The 19,187-nt window shown below is 40.7% G+C and overlaps 1 protein-coding gene across 1 annotated transcript in view; it reads right to left on the reverse strand.

Moving 5' to 3' along the window:
* LOC128733088 (uncharacterized) overlaps positions 1 to 19,187 on the reverse strand; it is an 89,486-nt gene that overhangs the window by 7,765 nt on the left and 62,534 nt on the right. Inside the window, exons 3-5 of the mRNA XM_053826693.1 lie at positions 13,122 to 13,414; positions 12,813 to 13,058; positions 4,674 to 7,174 (exon numbers count right to left, since the gene is read on the reverse strand). Coding sequence (XP_053682668.1) covers positions 4,674 to 7,174; positions 12,813 to 13,058; positions 13,122 to 13,414 — 3,040 coding nt within the window. The remainder of the gene's footprint in view (positions 1 to 4,673; positions 7,175 to 12,812; positions 13,059 to 13,121; positions 13,415 to 19,187) is intronic.

Here is a 19,187-nt window from a genome sequence, read left to right on the forward strand (position 1 = left end):
ATGCTGACGAACCCTCGTTGTCGCATCATGGATGATGAGACTTACGTCAAAACGGACTTCCGGCAACTGTCCAGTACAAACTTGATGTTCCGGAGGATGTAAGGAAGCAAAAACTTTCAAAGTTTGCCAAGAAATACATGATTTGGCAGACGATCTGCTCACGTGGCAAACGGAGTAAGCCGTTCGTGACTACCGGGACTGTAAACGGGCAGATCTACCTCAAGCGGTGCGTCTGCTTCCTCTGTTGAAGCAACACGAGAGCCCTACGATCCTCTGGCCGGCTCTAGCTTCGTTCCACTATTCAAAGGATGTTCTGGAGTGGTACGAAACCAACGGGATCACTTTCGTACCCAAGGACATCGAAAAATACTGGGCTACTATGAAGCAGGCACTACGCAAGCATCCCAAGGCCAGGTCAAATCTGAGGAAACTATTAAGAAAAAGTGAATTTACGTACAGAAAAGCTACAGAATGTTGTACAGAACCTTATGAGTGGAGTTAAGGTGCGGGCATATAGTTATGGTATTGAAGTTGAATGAAATAAATATGCCAAATGTTTCCTAATGGGTTATATATTTTTTTGACTGAAAGTTTGAACAGGATCGGTCAACTAGGTAATTTTATACAGCGTTTTTTCCGTGATGCAATTTGATGTGGGACACCCTTTAATACTGCGATTCTTGTCGTTTTGCCTTTCAAGTTTTGCTCAAGTAAAATGCTGTCTTGTCAATTTCGCTACCTCATTATATTTGTACTTTTGAAGGGCAAACCATTGTTAGCTATTGGTTTTGCTTAGGCAATTTTGAATTTTATATTTCACGTACTTACATTTTTCACAACCTTAAGACCGATGGTAAGCACCAATACTCCATTGATGCATTGGTGATGTGATTTTTGTATTGGTGATGTTTAAGCAAGGTGCAATGTGTTGTGCCACGGTATGTGCGCAAATCGCAGAACTTTTGGTTTGACGTTTAACAGATAAAATACGCAGCATTTAATGACATTACTATCTAGTGTTTGAGATACCTTTCCGCGATTTACGTGCATACTAGCATTACTGACACAAATGAAAACAAACCCAATGCGCGAAGTGAAAAAAAAAAAATAATGAAACGAAGCAACATTTTAGTAAACAGAATCAATATTTTATTGCAATCCAAATCGTTAGCACACACGCACACAGAAAGGAAACAAAATACACAAATAAAACAACACACATTTTTGTTAAGTAAAAGCAACTCATTAGTATATTTATTCGTTTTTGTTTAATGGTGTAGAGAACATGTTAGTGAAAGTTCGTGTTTCGTCACGATTTAGAACATGTTTTCTCTATGTTTTCACTTTGTGTTAGTAATGCTTAGTGCTATGTGCTTAATATTTACATAAACGTGTAATCATTGTGTATGAGTTTTGTACATCGTTTCATTCAGTTAGTTCGGTGGTGGCAATTTAATGTGCTGCCTTAAAAAACGTTGCGCTATTTTTATATTTAGTTTATGCAGGATATGGTATTAGAAAAAGCAATTTGTGTTATTATTTACAAGTCAGATTGCAAACTTACTCTGATTTACGTTACACTGACAAAAAATAACATTCATAATGTGATGTACAAGTGTTACAGTGCAAACAGAATCTAATTTTGTGTACTGTGCAAATAACTCTAAAATGTTCCGATATTCGCGGCTAAGTAAGTACTCGTAATTTGTACTAAAAATTGTGTATTCTACTATAATCTCATTTGATAAACTGTGCAGCAAGATAATAGGTAAAAGATAGTACCTCACATTTAACAAGACGCTATTCTAGTCGAGACAGTGCACGAGATCTCATGTGTCCATAAATTACGTAATCAGGTACTGACCACAGCATTACGGAAGCGGTTATATTATATTTCAACTACTTTCAATATATAAAGTTTTGCTTTCAACTTCACTATTCTATAATAGAACAACTTAGAAATATTTCAACATATTTTCACGAAAATTCGATGAAGATTCCGCCCAGTTAGCTTCGAGGTACGATGCTGGTCTAACAAACCAGTCGATCGTACGTTCGAATCTCCGCTGGACGGCGCTGCTAGAATCAGTGGCATCGTCGTCGATAAAGATGACGATAAAGAAGGGTCGAGTCTTAGGAAGTTTATATCCAAGGTTTTGCTTTTGGATGTTATTTATATGATATACCAAATATGTTTTTTGATTGCCAATTAACAATATTCACGAGAACTTAATATATTTAATATATTATCGTAGCTTTTTATTGCCTACCTCCCTTTAATATGTGATAGTTTGGAATTTTGGAAATGTATATTTATCTGCCATAATTATTTACGAGACATCAGGAAGTGGTTTTTGGACAACAGATAAATTACGGTTAGCCATATTGATCATTTGTAAACTGAGAGGACTGACAACTCTTTACGTGAGAAAAGCCAGACTTCGTAGATAAAAGTTGAGCTAATTGTTGATTTTCTAAACACTAAACACGTTTTTGAACATTCCTTTATACACTGAGAATATAATTTCGTATCGTTTTTGAAAGAACATTCGTAAAACTATATTCGTAGCTAATACAAATAATTTCATACTATTTAAAAACTTTCGTAGGCTTATTGTCTACCGCAAATGTTGTTATTTCGAATGGTTCGTATTTTTTACGAGAGCACATTCGTAGCTGTCTTGCATCAAGACCCATTTGATGCACGGTTGTTGTCTGGCATCATTATCGACGAAAACGGGATGCGAAGATTGTATGAAGAGAAAATAGACTTGCGCAATTATGACCTTCTTGGTATGCAGTAGCTGTGGTTCTGTGGTATGCGGCGTCGTCGGCTGTTCGTAGAGAAGTATGACAAACGGGCGTTCGATTCCGTATAAAATCAGTCTTTTTTCAGAGATAATAAAGATTTCACTATTTTTCGATAGGTGTCGATAATGTAGCATACTGACACCTATCGGAAAATAGTGAAATCTAGTAATATTTTTATCCGACCGCCTTTTCATGCATTCGTAAAATCTACGAACCGTTTTGTAAAATGCAATAATTCGTACGAATATAGCTTTGTTACTATGTACAAAACATTCAGGATTGATTTTACGAATCTACTTCGTGGTAGAAAACAACGAAAGAATTCGTAAAACAAACGCTCGTTTTCGTACTATAAACCAAGTTTTATTATCAGTGTAAGCATAAATAAAGGTGTAAAAACAAGGAGGTTTTTCCATTTACTTTAAATCCGATTTTTGTATTTAAAAATAAAATGCATGCATGGGCATAAAATGCAGTCCCTTGTTCGATAACATAAATATGAAGTCACTATGATTTCAATAAATTAGTTGTCAATCTAAAAAGTTTAATTCTTCTTATAAATTTTACTGCCGATATTGTTTGTTAACTCACTGCTTACGAAAATATTGAATATCTCCCCTTTCATTAAAAAAGGAAAATTTCTTTAAAGGATTCATTTACTTCTGTTAGCCCCAACGCTAAACAAGGCCTTTATTTTAAATAAAATAAGTGGAGCATGGCACTCTTATCAATTCGTAAATCTAGATACGGTCAGTATCTGTAACTGTTACTGCCAGGTATTAGTAATGTAAACATGCAACCACTCAACTTTGCAATGTAGACACTTTTCAACGAATAACTGAATCGTTTCTTTGAGAAACTCCACAAGCGCCATTTGATATAAGTCAATTTTCATGACTTTTTGACAATTTTGAATCTTTGGGGATTCCTAAATCTCCTCTCAATTTCTGGAAAAAGGTTGGTTCCACAAACCCCTTTTTGGTTGGGGTTGAAAATATTTCGGGAAAATCAAACAAACGATTCAACTCGCCTGTATTTGCGAAGCCAATTGAAAAGTTTGTTGCAATAAACACTCGTCAGAAAAATCTACCAAATATCCGTCGAGTTGTCGTGCGTCGTTGCACTGAAGCTCAAAACTCTAGCCCTATGCTGGAAGCCGTCGCTCGGAACGGTCAGCTTGCTGGGTGTCAGGGGAAACACAAACCCAGGGCCACCGTTGCCGGTTGGCGTCGTTGGCATTAGATCGCGCAAAACGGTTTCCAGCTGGTCGTCGGTATCATCGCACGACAGTGGTTTGCTTTCCAGCTCGACTACTAAGCTACTGTCCGTAAGCTGGCGGCCACTCTGATTGGAGTCTGGCTTTTGTAACCCAAACACCTCATCGGACAAGTTTAATAACCGCTCGAATGAACGAGCGATAGATTTGCTGTCTTCGTCGAAGTCGACATCACTGATTTCTTCGTAGCCATCATCTTTATCACTGCTAGAATCCAGCGGTCTAGAAAATTTATCAACCGAAGAATTGACCTCGTTTTTCACGAGAGACAGCAATGGCGCAGCACATTTATTTATGGCCGATTCTTTGAAAACGTATGAATGCGCGTCGGTATCGATTTTAAGCGAATTTGCAGTTCTATAGCTATCCCTACGTTTCACAGTGGCGTTGTTGCTATTTAGGTCAATGTCCTCATTACGTTTGCTGAGATGAGATTCGTGCATGCTGCGAGTGGTAGAATTTTTCGTCTTGAACGAGAATGGTGACCCGTGCAATGGGTGGCGTGAGGGAGGGAATATTACGTTTCTAGCTTTTGGCGAGGTACCTACTGTTCTAGATACGTTCACTTTCAAAATTTTAGGCTTACCTGTTTGCTGATGGAGGGCTGCTAATGGTTCCGGGTAGTTTACCGGATGGGGCGGTCTTGCAGGCGGAGAATTTGTTTCCTGTACATTAACGTATGCACCTTTCAAAACACCAGACGACATAATGTGCGAGGTTGTTGTGGATGATTTTTCGGTTCCCTGTGGGACTGCGTTGTTCGGCAGAATGGTAACAACCGGGGCCATTCGCGAGGCTGCCGGATGGCTGCTGCTACTCTTTTTGACGTTATCGTTTACAATTGCTTTCGTTTTCAGTGCAGCTTGCGATACCACTGGTTTTACTACAATCGATTTTCTGTTTGTCAGACCACCACTCAGTAGAGGAGATGCAACCACATTTTTGCCAATATTCGCGGATACGGATGTTGGTGCTGCTTCACTCGTCGTGGTTGGCGTGGGAATGTCGGCTATGGCGGTGCCACTGGAGGATGGTGTATTTACATCTTTAACGAATGGACCCGGCGCGAAGGTCGTGTGCGCACCTTTTCTCCTCTTCAGACTATCCGAACTGTAGATGACCTTCCCGTGCGCATCCAATTTCACGCGTGCACCCCGTTTCGTAGCACTATCGTTCGCTTCCCCTTGATGCGCGTCCCCTTCTGTTTTGCTAGCAGCATTCGTTTTTCCGCTTCCGCGAGGGGTGTTTTGCGCCTCGCCAGAGAGAACTTTACTCTCGCAGCGTATGTTGCATGGTAGTTCATTCAACGATACGTACTCGGTTTCTTCGTTCAGATTGCCCGAGAGGACGGTGGCCAGGTTGCGTTTTACCACATCGTTCGAATAGTAAACGCCAGCGTGGGGATTCTTTTTACTACTTTTTACGTCGGCAATTCGCACGTACTCTCCGGTGATGTCGTAAATTGGGTCACTGTTTACGTTTTCCGCTAGGGTACTATCCTTGCTAGGAGATTTTTTCAACACACCTCTCAGTTTACCAAACATGCTGTTCAACGGCAGAAGGCTGTTTTTTCTAGAGCTACTGGAATCTTTTTTGGAATCGAACGATTCACTGTGTGATGTATCGTTAGTTTTTTCCTTTCTTCTTTTCAAGGAACCATTTTCGTCGTCACTGTTAGTGGGCGTAATTATACACATTGACGGTATTCGGCTTGTGTTGATAGTTGTCTTTTCGCGAATTCTTTCGATACGATCAACGCATTCCAAATCAGACGACTCCGAATATTCGAATTCTGAACAACTTCTGATACGTTGGGTTGGACTAGAGTTGGCATTCGAATCAATAGGAGACGAACTCGTGTTATTGCCACTGTCCGGTGATTCGATTCGATTCTTTTTTGTTTCTTCCTCCTGATGTATCAAGGCAGCCACTTCTTTCTGCAGCAAGTGTCCATTTCTTTTAATGGTGCCGGTTCTTTCTAATGTGCTACCGACAGTGCTGCTGGAATAACTTCGCTCCAGTGTCCCGTTACTGGCGGAACTGTTGCTACGATTGAGCTTCGTCAACGAGCTCTTTCGTTCCGGCACTGCCGGTCCGTTGATGGAATTTCGCTGGCCATCGGCCAATACGGTACAAATCGTTCCTGCCGAGCTAGTAGTGGTTGATGTCGATCCCTTTCCAAACAACTCGTATTCATTTTCCGGTGAAATAACAGTTTGATTGCCAGAGCTTTCGAAAGAAGTCGTGCTCGATAAAGCGGTCGTCGAATGCAAAGGGGTGGCCGGTTCTTCTTCTTTTAAAGTCTTCAAGCCGGAATCCACGTGGAAGGACGTATAATATCCTTCAGTGTCGCACGAGTAAACAGAGCTTGTTTCCCCGCCTTCGTCATGGTAATCATACATCTGTAAATCAGGTGTTGCAGTACCTTCACTTGTCACACTACTGGAGGCAGACGTATTAAGGAATCTACGCCGACTAATGATAGAGCTCGGTGGTCCACTTGAAATGGTGTGATGATTATGATTCAACGATGTACTAGAGGCACTTGATTTCGGCTGTGTTGTAGTGGTTATTTCGCTACCGATCGATGTTCGTCCCGATTCCGAGCTTGCGCTCCAATTTCCACTAGACGAGTGCGGTTCGTCTTTATTGCCAAGCGCAGTACGTCGCTGGCGGCGAATCGAGGACGATTCGCGGAGTTTCACCGGATTGATCGACGCTGGCATGCTGCTACCGACCCCGGTCGCGTTGGAGGCCACGGTAATACTTCGTTCCGACGAAGAATAGGAAGGCTTTCGTTCATGCGAAAGTTTTGCATCTTTGTCGGACACTTTGCGTTTGCTGTTTCTAGTCGTATCAGAGATATTGAAGTCATCAATGTCCTGAACTTTATCCTTTCCGTCGCGGTTGATCATGCGTAGTCGATTCCGGCCCCACTGTTTGAGGGAGTTGAAATGTGACGATTTGATCGTGTTTTTGGAGGTGTTGTCTGCTGAAGGGGATGTGGATTCTTTCTTAAGTATGTCGCTTGATTTGCTACGAGGCACCAGGTTAGTACAGATAGTAGAGGAGATAGTGGCTTCTTCCCTGCGGGAGAGAGATTAAAAGGGTGGCAGTGATTAGCAAATGACCCCAGTATTACGATAGTCTGCGAGTGTTGGATGTTGTGTGCACTATACTAGAAAAAATAACTGTGAATTCTATGGTAACTGGATTCGTGAAATGTTTAAGGTTGTGTTAAAATATTATTTTAATAATTTGTCTTTTGCCAAATGGATCGTACATTTTCATTGGTGACTCTACTTGTAAAAAGCCCTAAATTTGACGTGAATTTCCAATTCGCCTGTCTCCACACACATGCATACACATACGCACTCCAGTCACATGCACAACATACACTCGTGCGCACAATCCTCTGATATGTAAATCTACTTGCATCTACATTAAGCAAATTTGCGTGCCTTAAGGTGAAATTAGTCGTATTGGTTTTGTACATTTCAAAAGCAGTTTTTTGGTTCGAAACAAAATTTCTGTTTATGAAAATATAATCGCTGTGTTCAGATTGGCAAAAAGAATGCAGTGAATACAACACGGAACCCCTGTTTCGTGACCAAAAACTGCTTCTGAAATTGGGCGTTTCGACGAAAAGTCAATGACTGCTAATTTCCCGTTAATAATAAATTGAATCAATAAATCACACAGCATTCGAACATAGCAGAAAATGAAGCTTGAGTATTGGCAAATTCGTCTACTAGAGGTAATACTAATATGAGCAGAATGACTAAAATATGCTATAGGATAAAATATAAACCAACACATCGGCCATTAAGTCCCGGGACTAACACGCAGATACCACCAATAATAGCATGCTGCTTTTGTTTTTCGAGCAGACAAACAGACATAGCCCGAAGAAAAATATCCTTTAGAAATATTGCCAGACGTACTTTACTGGCACGCTAACGCTACATGTCGAACATGGGACATTTCGAAACGGTATTGTGCAACTGGGTTTCTCACTGGGTGTGGGTTTCTCACACAGATTAGGGAATGGTACAATCGATTTGAGATGGCGGGTTGCGGCAAGGGGATGGATAGTTCTGTATGTAATTCAACATCGCCATTTAAGGTGTGATTCGGCAAGTGGGCATTGAACCGAGAAGAACGATATCCAGCAATAGTAGCCAACTCCTAGCCTTCGCAGACGACCTGGACATTATTACTAGAAACCTTGGGATGGCAGAGGCAATCTACGCCAGACTAAAAATGGAGGCTAAGAGGATTGGGTTATAAATCAATGCGTCGAAAACCAAATATAGGGTAGGAAGAGCCTCCAAAGGAATCAACGTTCCTTCAACGGACAGTCACTATTGACGGCGAAGAACTGGAAGTGGTTGATGACTTCGTATATTTGGAATCTCTAGTTACCACCGACAATGAGTAAGGAGATTCAACGACGCATTCAAGCTGGACGTCGATCCCACTGTTTCCCTCTGCAAGGCACTTGTTGTGTATTATTTTTGGCGGGGAGCAAACGGAACAACGAGTTACAGGCACTACCAGGAGGAGAGATTCTTATCGTATACCTGGCGAAAGTTGGGAAAAGTTCTCTTTTAGAATCCCACCGGCACCAGGAATAGAGGGGCCCAACGTGCTAGGTGCTCAACCAGGTTGAAGCCGACTTGCGTGCATCGAAATGCTCAACGAAGTCGTGACAAGAAGCCTAGGACCGAGTACAGTGGAGAGGAGTTCTTGATACGGCAAGAGCCATCCAGTCTCTCTGCTGGTAGAAGTAAGAAGTAAAAGACTGCAAAATTAGCTACATTTGCTATTGAAATATAGGTATTTAAGGGACTTACTTAGAAATCTTCGAAAAAATATGTATGTAACCGAGTTGAATGCAGACCGAGTTAAATGATAAAGCAACAGTAGGTCGCATTCAAGATCATCATGAGTAGCAAACTATGGAGTTGAAAAAAAGCATGAGTAATAGTGGAAAATTACTGAAGAATTTCGAAGAAATTTGAAAATATCTTTCATTGCAACTGGAACCGTCAAGCAGAAGTGTCGTTAAAACGTCTGCAACTCGTTTGCTCCGTGCTGGTTTGGCCGGATTTGGAATCCTGCAGTTACGGAATAAAGGCCATGGAGTGGTATGTCGCCAACAAAGTGCAGGTTCGAGCCTCTCGATGCGGCAAAGCTCCACTCACTCGAGACATACTGTGCTATCGTTAAGCGAACACTAAAGTAGACCCAAAAAGGAGGACAGAGATCGTGAAGAATTAGAACAACTATTTCGAGCTAATAACACGCGCAAGTTTATGAGAAGGTGAACCACTCTTGTAAGGGCTACCCTTACCCTTACCTGACATGTGAGGGACGAGGGAGATTATTTAATCACAAACGAGCGCGAGGTGGTCGACAGGTGGAAACAGTTCTTCGATGAACACCTAGGAATGCCCATGGAAGATAGTAATGTCCCAGCACCTGGCCTCCAAGAAGTCGAGAACGCTAAATCGGGTTGCTGAAGACCAACAAAGCGGCTGGTAAGGACCACCTACCGGCAGAACTTTATAATCAAGGCCGAGTAACACTGGCAACGGCTCTATATTGGGTAATTTCCATGATTTGGGAAGTGGAGAAACAACCGGAGGAATGAATGAAGGGAGTAGTTTATCCTATCTACAAAAAGGGTGCTCGGCTCGACTGCTGCAATTATCGCGCCATAACTCTGGTAAACGCCGCCTATCAAGGCACTCTCCGAGATTCTGTTACACTTGCTGTCACTGATAGCACAAGGTTTCATAGGGAATTATTGGCCAGGCTTCACAGGAACTTGTGTCACAACGGACCAAATTTTCAGCATCCGACAGATCTTGCAGAAATGTTGGGAGTACAACATGCTCAGATCACATCTTCATTAATTTCAAAGCAGCATACGATACAGTCGATCAAGACCAGCCATAACCGATAATGCACAAACACGGTTTTCTAGATAAAGAAACGCGACCAATTAGAGTGAACGAGTGATGTGTTTTGTGTTTCGCTTCTAGGCGACACTCTCGAGTCCCTTCGAGATGTAGCAAGGGTGGAGAAAAGGTGACGGCTTATTCTACATGTTGTCCAGCATCGATCTTGAGGGAGTGATCCAACGAGCGGGCATCGAAACAAAAGGCACGATTTTTACCAAGGGTAGGCAATTCCTAGACTTTGCAGATGGTGTTCGGCGGCCGTATCTACGCCATACTGAAAGCGCGGTCTCGGAAGGTTGTGCTAAAAATAAATACGTAGAAGACTAAATACATGAAAGGAAGACGCCTAAAGGAAACGAACGCGCGACTTCCACGGATGGTAGCCGTTGGATGAACTAGAAGTGGTAGATGAATTCGAGGGATCGCTGGTGACTACGGACAACGACACTAGTAAGAAGATCCAGCGGTGCATTCAAGTGGGAAGCGGGAGCCTGCTTTGTCCCTCGCAAAACACTACGATCAAGAAGCATACGATACACTGCCGTACGAAGTTGATAATGTACAAAATATTATCAGACGTGTAGTTCTTTATGGACTTAAAACTATGACGCTGCCACGGAGGACGTACGCGCCCTTACCGTGTACAATCGAAAAGTGCTGTGGATGATATTTGGTGAAGTACAAACTGAAAGCGAAGAGTGTCGGGAGCGTATGAATCACGAGCTACAGGCACTACTTGGAGAGATTCCCATCGTACATCTGACGAAAGTCGGTAGCCTACGGTGTGCCGGACACGTCCTAAGGATGCCGAACGACAGTGCGACAAAACCCGTTCTCTTCAATAACCCCACCGGCACCAGGAACAGAGGGGCTCAACGTGCAAGATGGCTCGACCAGGTCGAAAGTGACTAGCGACTTCTGAGACCACTAGAAAATGGGCCTCAAAATCTTTTGGAAGCGAGAACTTTAAGACATCCGACAGAATCTGATGGTGGGAGTTTAATGAAAGGTCCGATAATATGGAATCGATCAACCAGAAATTCAGCTAAATATTTTCCTGTATTTTATACTAATTGAATGGAATTTAATTGGTCTACACTTTACACACATTTGCCAAATTTTAATTGTTGCAGGTAAAACGCTTCATTGTGTAAAAATCCGATCTATCTGTTTTTCAAACATTTTGGAAACGATGACGACGAATTTATGGAAATAAAATGAAGACCTAAAACTACGATCATCACAAAAAGTGGTTAGGTTTTGAACGTTTCAAACTTAATCCTCTCTTAAGACAATATATTGGCACCTTTACTACGTATTGATTTCGATAGAGAAAAAATTGATTTTTATAAATTTACGGTCGATATCATGCATTGTCAAAACTAATCAATCACAAAATTACGTGCATTTAATTCATTCCAAAATGGGCGTTGGATTCCTTTAATTTTTTTGGTTTACAAGTTATCGTACAATTAGAACTAATTATTTTACTCATATGAGTTAGGTGGGTGAATGTTATCAAAAGGTGCTGGAGTCCCTTATCTGATAACTGTTCTATAATTGCACTCGGGTGCTGTGATTTTGCCCTGGAATAACGACACACAATTAAATATTAAGTGAAAACCTACAAATTTCCACAAACTGGTATAATCACAAATACAATCCTTCGGAATGTACACTTTGATAATTTTATTTTTTTTAGTTAAAATTCAATATTTAAAACAATACCTAATAGTAATCAACTGAGCTATAACATCTTTCAAACTTGTAACATGAAAATCAAACAATCGAATACCCATCAGATTGAAAGCATCACACATCACACATTCATACAAAATCACAAAAAAAGGTGAATGATATAAAGACAATCTGGAACTTCAAGCTTCAAATAATATGAAAACGAGTTGAGGTCTACGTTCACCGTTAGTTGACAACAATGAAATAAAAACAGATATCAGATAAAACTGTTCGAGAATATTTTAAATCCTTTTTCCTGCTAATTTTGCGAGTTTGATTTCATTTCATAAACGAATCGGTTTGTTATTTCGGGACAATTTTTTTAAAGATATATCAATAGGCGATAAAGTCTATACTGTAACTACTTCAAAAATAAACATGCGCTGCTCTGGTAAACCGGCTGCTAAATAATACACTGCAATGAAAATGTATGACACCATTTGGAGGACAAAATCTACAATCGAGAAATTGGCCATAATTTAAATCAATACCAACCCATTCACTGAACACTGCTTGGCAAAGCATTCGAAATACTGGAGTTTGAAAAACAAAATTTACAACGTTATGTGACAATGTGGATGCATTAAAGTTTTCTTTCAAATGTAACAGGGAAAAACCGGGTCTCAAGTACATGCAACAATCAACACGTTAAAACATTAATCAAGTGGATGAATTAAATATGTTTAAAAGGAGTAACATTTACACGCATGAAATTAACACACACAACAGTCACATATCCGCCATGCAGTTCAACAATTGCGTTGCTAGCGACAGTTGAAAAACGGCTAAAATTCTATGATCGCGATGATAATGGTACGCAACGGTGGCAAACAGCGCGAATTTCAATACGGTTTTAATTTAATTCCACAAACGAAAAGGCCACATGAAGTACGCATTGAAATCGACTTTAACTGTGACATAATAACGATCTCACATCGTGCTCTTGGTTGAATATAAAGCAAATTTGATTCGGTTTTGTGCACCGATTGAAAGAGACCGAAAACGACATTTTGACTTACCCGTTGTTAACCACCTCGGCGATTTCCTTCTGGTCCGTTCCAGCGATCGTATTTCGTCGTTTTCCTCGTGGTCGTCGTGGTCTGGACCGCCTTCGTAGTGTATCACCGTCGGTTCCATCCTGTTGTATAGCATTCATGTCCGCCTGGTCCGATGCAGATACAAAGTGTAGCAAAGACTTCCGAGTTGCACACATCCTATCGAACCTCCGTCCGGAGATGTCCACTCTAATGGTTTCCGCAGGGAATCTGCAAGAAAGAATAAAACTGTTACCGCATCTATGGTGGCACAAAGCGACTTTAAATATATACTTTAGCGCGATCATCTGACACTGTTCCTCCGGTGAGGGTAACCTGTGATCGAGCGGTGTGTCCTGTTCACGACCTAAGCCTCGGGAGCTACTGTCCACCACGATGATATCGTCGGTTTCATCAAACGATGCACTGATACTGGCAGCCTGGTAGGAAGGTGAAACATTTTGCGAAATGTTGCCCGAAACCGCTGAACTGTTGCCGGCGAGCCGTGCGGTACAATCCGGAGGAACTGTTACGTCACCGATAGCTTCGATCGAGGTCCACTTCCTCAAGTCCTCGACCGCTGAAGGCTGCAACAAAGAAGAAATACGTATGTGAGAGAGAGAGAGGAACGAAACATTAGTTACATTTAATAATCCCTCGTTAAGGGCGCGGTGGCTAGGACTGACGAGAGGATTATGACATAATAATTCTTCCTTCGATGGAGCTGTGGCGATGATAGTTTGATTCGTTGTGCTTTGAAGGCGCTAGGAGGTAGGTTCATTTGAGCCTATAAGCGCACATTTGCTCGGATCAACACTGTAATTAGTTAGCGATTGAATAGTGACCGCCATATAGGTTTCAGGCCAGGTCTTAAGAGTCATTATGCATGCAATGAAAATCTTCTGTTAAATACTATGTGTGCATTAATTTTATGCAAATATTTTGGCTTATTACGTTTCGTAATTCAAATTTAATGAATAAAATCGTCTTCAATCTAGTAGGCACCCCACTATAGGCGGGTTTCAGCTGAGACAACTGAATTACCTAATGTTTGCTGCAAGTTTGAGTCTGGACCGTAAGTGAAATTGTACTACTAATAGGATTGATGTTTTGACTTATGTCTGTTTAGTATTCCATTACGGCTTTTCATTGACTTAATCCTATTCTGGTCACGTTCGCGGGTGTGAATACGAAATTCTCTGATGGGAAACAAATGCCCAAACCTGAACTAAACATTTTGCATGTTTTGAGTCACCCGCATAAATATTAAAGAGTAGCTGCTACTTGAGAAGTGTGAATGCAGAACTAAATAAACAAATTCGTTCACTCTAAAAAATCGACATGTCTCATCCACGTAAAAATCATGTAAACTTTTGTATAGTACCTTACATGAAATTCAGGTGCTAGTTAATAGGAACGTTGGTAAAATTTACCGGGATCGCACGTAACCAGTTAGTATGAGTACAAGTTACCAACAATTCACGAGAACATTAGAGTAGGGCGGGGCATAAGTGCGATGTTTGAAGTTGTCATCAATTTTCTTGAGATGTAAAGAAGGAAAACAACAAAATATATTTTATAGTAATGCAGTAACTGAATGTCTTCACATTCAACTATAAATCGTCTGGAATAATAGTGTTATGTGAAATAAATTTTTCATTTTTCTGATCAAGTGCCGATTCGCACTTTTACCCCACTAACGGGGCAAAAGTGCATAGCTCGAATCCATGAAATTAGCACAGCAGTAGCTAATAAAGCCATATTATCTTCAATCTGCGTTATGTTTCGGTAAGGAATATTCTCAATTCGCACCTTTCCCATTTTGCACTGGTGTATTGCAGCCCCTGTCAGATCGAAACTTTTCCAAACGTTTGTTTTTTGTTTCATCGGCGGAAAAAACATTGTTTTCCTTCGGCCAACATCTGTAAAGCACGCAGTTTTCTGCAGATCTTCCATTTCTAATATCTGTACTATAGTACCTAAAGCTGTATATAATTAGCTATACATTTTTGCCTCGTCCAAGAATCGCACTTTTGCCCCGTCCGTGAATCCCACTTTTACCCCGCTAGGCGCTTGACGGGGTTTGATAATATTGGAAAAAAGCGAAATATATTTTGTATAAATTCTTTATAAATTCATTATGAATTCTTTTCACCGTATTTTCAAAACAGATATGTGAGTGATGTAAAACGCTGCTACAAATTTTCGACAAGTAATATCCTCCTGTTGATATCGTATTTGCCGTATAATGAAAAATTACATCAAAACCGCCCTAAAATAACATTTGCACATAACTCAGCAACTATGCTTCGTAAGCATTCAAAGTTTACGTTAGATTCAAGCTGTCAAAGTAGTCACCCATTCCTGCCAATGTAGTCAATTCACTCGGAATTTGCACCGATAAATCATTGAATCGCACTTTTACCCCTCCTTACTCTACATGTAAAGTACGGTGGATGAGAATTACCTATGTTTTCACGTAAACTTGGCGTGCCGATTGTTTTGAGTGTTTGACCGTTTTTAATCTGAACACTTTTTAATTTGAACCCCGCTAAATTGCACGACGTATAAATCAAAAATGACTTAAATGACATAATCAACATGACATCATTTGCTTATAAAGACGATATTTACATTCTGATGAGGAGAAATCAAACAAATATATATAAACGGACACAAAATTGGGAGCCAATTTTAACGTCAAAAGCAGAGCCAATCGTTTTTTCATGATCCAAAATGTAAGACATTTTATTTTCATAGAAATATTCATTTTCAGTACCCGCTAGAGATTATTTTCCGTAAAAACTTGCTCATTTCTCCATGTTGCCAAATATAATTCCAAAAAATAGGGATGCCAATTTGCCTGGTTTTCTATCCGCCGAACTATATATAGAGTAAGGTGGAGCAAAAGTGCGGGAGGTCAAAGTGTGATTCAATGATATTGATGTAATATTTCATTATACGGCAAATACGATATCATCAGTAGGATTTTGTTAGCTATTGCTGTACTATTTTCATGGATTCTAACTTCTACCTTTTGCCCAGTAGTGGGGCACTCGGCACTTCATCAGAAAAATGAAGAATTTATTTTGCATAACACTATTACTCCATATGATTTATAGTTGAATGCAAAGATATTGAGTTACTGCATCAATATCAAATTTATTTCAGCACCAGTTAAGTTGGTGCCGATTTTATTGTTGTGCTTCTTTATATTTATCCCTTCAACATTAATTGCAACTTCAAACGTCGCACTTGGGGCCGCCCTACTCAATAGTTTGTTTGTTTGTTTATTCATTGTCTAGTAGCGTAAGGTTTGGCCTTTTAAAAATGCTGTAAATATAACTGTAAAAGTGCTGTAAATTTAACTGTAGTTCTCACGCACATAAACATAGGTTATGACACTAGGCCGAGTCAAATCGTGTTTAGCCTGCCAATTTCAGATTAATTTATTATTTTTTGGATCAATTATATATGTTTTGTTATAACCTGTATAGATAGAAAGAGTGTGTTTAAATTAACTTTTAAAACAAATAAGTCTTCCAGACTTATGATAAATAAATCTGTTTACTCTTCATTAGTTTTTTATCAACTGCTTGTTATTTAACGTATGAGTAAAAAGTTGGATGTGCTCATATTGAGGTTATGTAGGAACATTTTCGAGATGTTTTGCACAAATGAAGATTCAAGTTTTCCTTGGAGGTGAGCACAAAATATATTCACATTAGAAGATAATTTATGAGAAAATCGCACACCTGTGAATAATGAACATGATAGTCAAATGTACCATATGGCAGTACTATATGGCTCTCTTTAGCAGGCAGCTGTGTGGGAAATATTATCATAATATCTCAGTTGCATAGTATATCGTATAAAGATGCGCTTTTGATCAAAATCGTTGACTCAAATAGTCAACAATTTATTATTTTTTTAAATTTTTCCTAAATAACTTAATATAATCAATGAAGAATCACTAATGAAATTTGTGTTAGATTTTTCTTCGTGAACGGTGAAACTGCCTGCAATTATTATGTTTCTTAGCACAAACTAGAATCAAGCCACTACGTTTCACGGTTTGTGCTTCACAACGTTTCTTGTGCGGCTAGTCTACGAGGGCAATAAAAGAACCTGCTAGCGAAACGTCTTGCGTCGGTCCCGTCGGTATGAACGAAAAATAACCGTTGAGCAAAGATAAATTAACGTAATTTTTGTAATTTCATCAGCATGAGCCCAATTTTGCACGCAGAGCATACCAGGGGGTAATTTGGGCGACTTTCCTGTTTTGTGCGGTATCGTTGCGTAACTACCGGGTACACGATTCAGTTCTTTTATTGCGTTGTGTTTCTCGGGATGAGAAAAAAACTTTGGCCACCTACTTTCACAAAGTTATAGTTGTGTAGCAGGACCACGTGTAATTATATGAACAGCGTTAATGATAATAATTATTGCATGTTGATATATTTGGCTTACTATTGTGGGTGCAAATTACTTTTCTAAGGTTAGGAATTTATTTATTTTAAAACATTACTGATTGATTCTTCAACATAGCAGCAATAAATCTAATTGGTCAGGGCATTACCGTTTCAATAGTTCTATAAAACTAAAAGACTTATTGTAATGATTAATACCGCAACAAAACTTTTATAAAATTCAAGTAAAACCAAGGGGCTTTAGAATTGTTTTTTGGGATGTTATGCCACACAGCATTATGCCAAATGAGTTTCTGTGAAATGGGCGGCCTGGGTTATCATTGTATTGTGATTGTGATTGGCTCTAGTGCGTATTCATAGGAAAGTGAAGTTTCGCAAATTATGCCATTATGCCTACCGTCCATTATGTCTATCATCTATTATGCCTATCGTCCATTATGCCTAATATCCGTATGCCAAATGTCGCGCACCCATTCACAAGCATTTTTTGCGCTTTCTTCAAAAGAACACAGAAAATGAAACTACCAGCCGATTGGTTACCACAAAATTTGACATTTTCACAACAGTAAACAACAAAGTTTATTTATGAAACAAAAACTAATGTAGACTCGAAAGTTATTCACTGATGTCTGGTCTTTCTGGTCTGGTATAATCTAGCGCGACTGAAGCAACCAGAGGTCGCCGAAAGCTACGCGTTATCTCTCGAAACCGCGCTGCCGGAAGAGGGAGAGCTGAATGAAGCCCCTCTTGAAGACTGTTGGAATGTCGTGAAAACAGCCATTAACAGCGTAGCGGAGAACGTCCTAGGCAGTGTGGCACCGAATCGACGTAACGAATGGTGTGACGAGGAATGCCAGCAGATATTAGATGAGAAGAACGCAGCGCGGGTACAAATGCTGTGTAGAGCCACCCGTCAGAATGTGGAGCGATACAAACAGAAGCGGAGGCAGCAAACCCGACTCTTCAAGGAAAAGAAGCGCCACCAAGAGGAGAAGGAGTGCGAAGAACTCGAACAGCTGTACCGCTTTCACGACGCACGGAAGTTCTATCAGAAACTCAACGGATCTCGCAAAGGCTTCGTGCCGCGGGCCGAAATGTGCAGAGATAAAGATGGAGGTATCTTGACTGATGACCGTGCGGTGATCGAAAGGTGGAAGCAGCACTACGATGAACACCTGAATGGCGTGCAGGCGGAAGACCATGATAGCGGAGGAAGTGACCACATTGGTGCAGCAAGCGACGAAGATGTGCCACCCCCATCGATAAGGGAAGTTAAAGAAGCCATCCAGCGGCTGAAGAACAACAAAGCAGCGGGAAAGGATGGCATTGGAGCGGAACTTATTAAAATGGGCCCGGACAAGTTGGCCGGCTGTCTGCATCAACTGATTGTCAAGATTTGGGAAACGGAACGACTACCGGAGGAGTGGAAAGACGGGGTTATCTGCCCTATCTACAAGAAAGGTGATAAGCTGGATTGTGAGAACTACCGAGCCATCACTATCCTGAATGCCTGTCCCAAGTCCTCTTTCATCGACTATCGCCAATAGCCAATAGATTTGTGGGAAGTTACCAGGCCGGCTTCATGGAGGGTCGGTCTACAACAGACCAAATCTTCACCCTGCGGCAGATTCTCCAGAAGTGCCGCGAATTCCGAGTCCCCACGCACCACCTGTTCATCGATTTCAAAGCCGCATATGATAGCGTAAACCGACAAGAGCTATGGAAAATTTTGGACGAAAACGGCTTTCCGGGTAAGCTTACTAGACTTATCATGGCTACGATGGATGGGATCCAGTGCTGTGTGAGAATCTCGGGTGGATTGTCGGACCCATTCGAATCTCGCAGGGGACTTCGACAAGGAGATGGTCTTTCCTGCCTGCTATTAAACATTGCGCTTGAAGGTGTTATAAGGCGAGCGGCGATCGAAATG

The sequence above is a fragment of the Sabethes cyaneus genome, chromosome 1 (assembly GCF_943734655.1).
Source record: "Sabethes cyaneus chromosome 1, idSabCyanKW18_F2, whole genome shotgun sequence".
NCBI lineage: Eukaryota > Metazoa > Arthropoda > Insecta > Diptera > Culicidae > Sabethes > Sabethes cyaneus.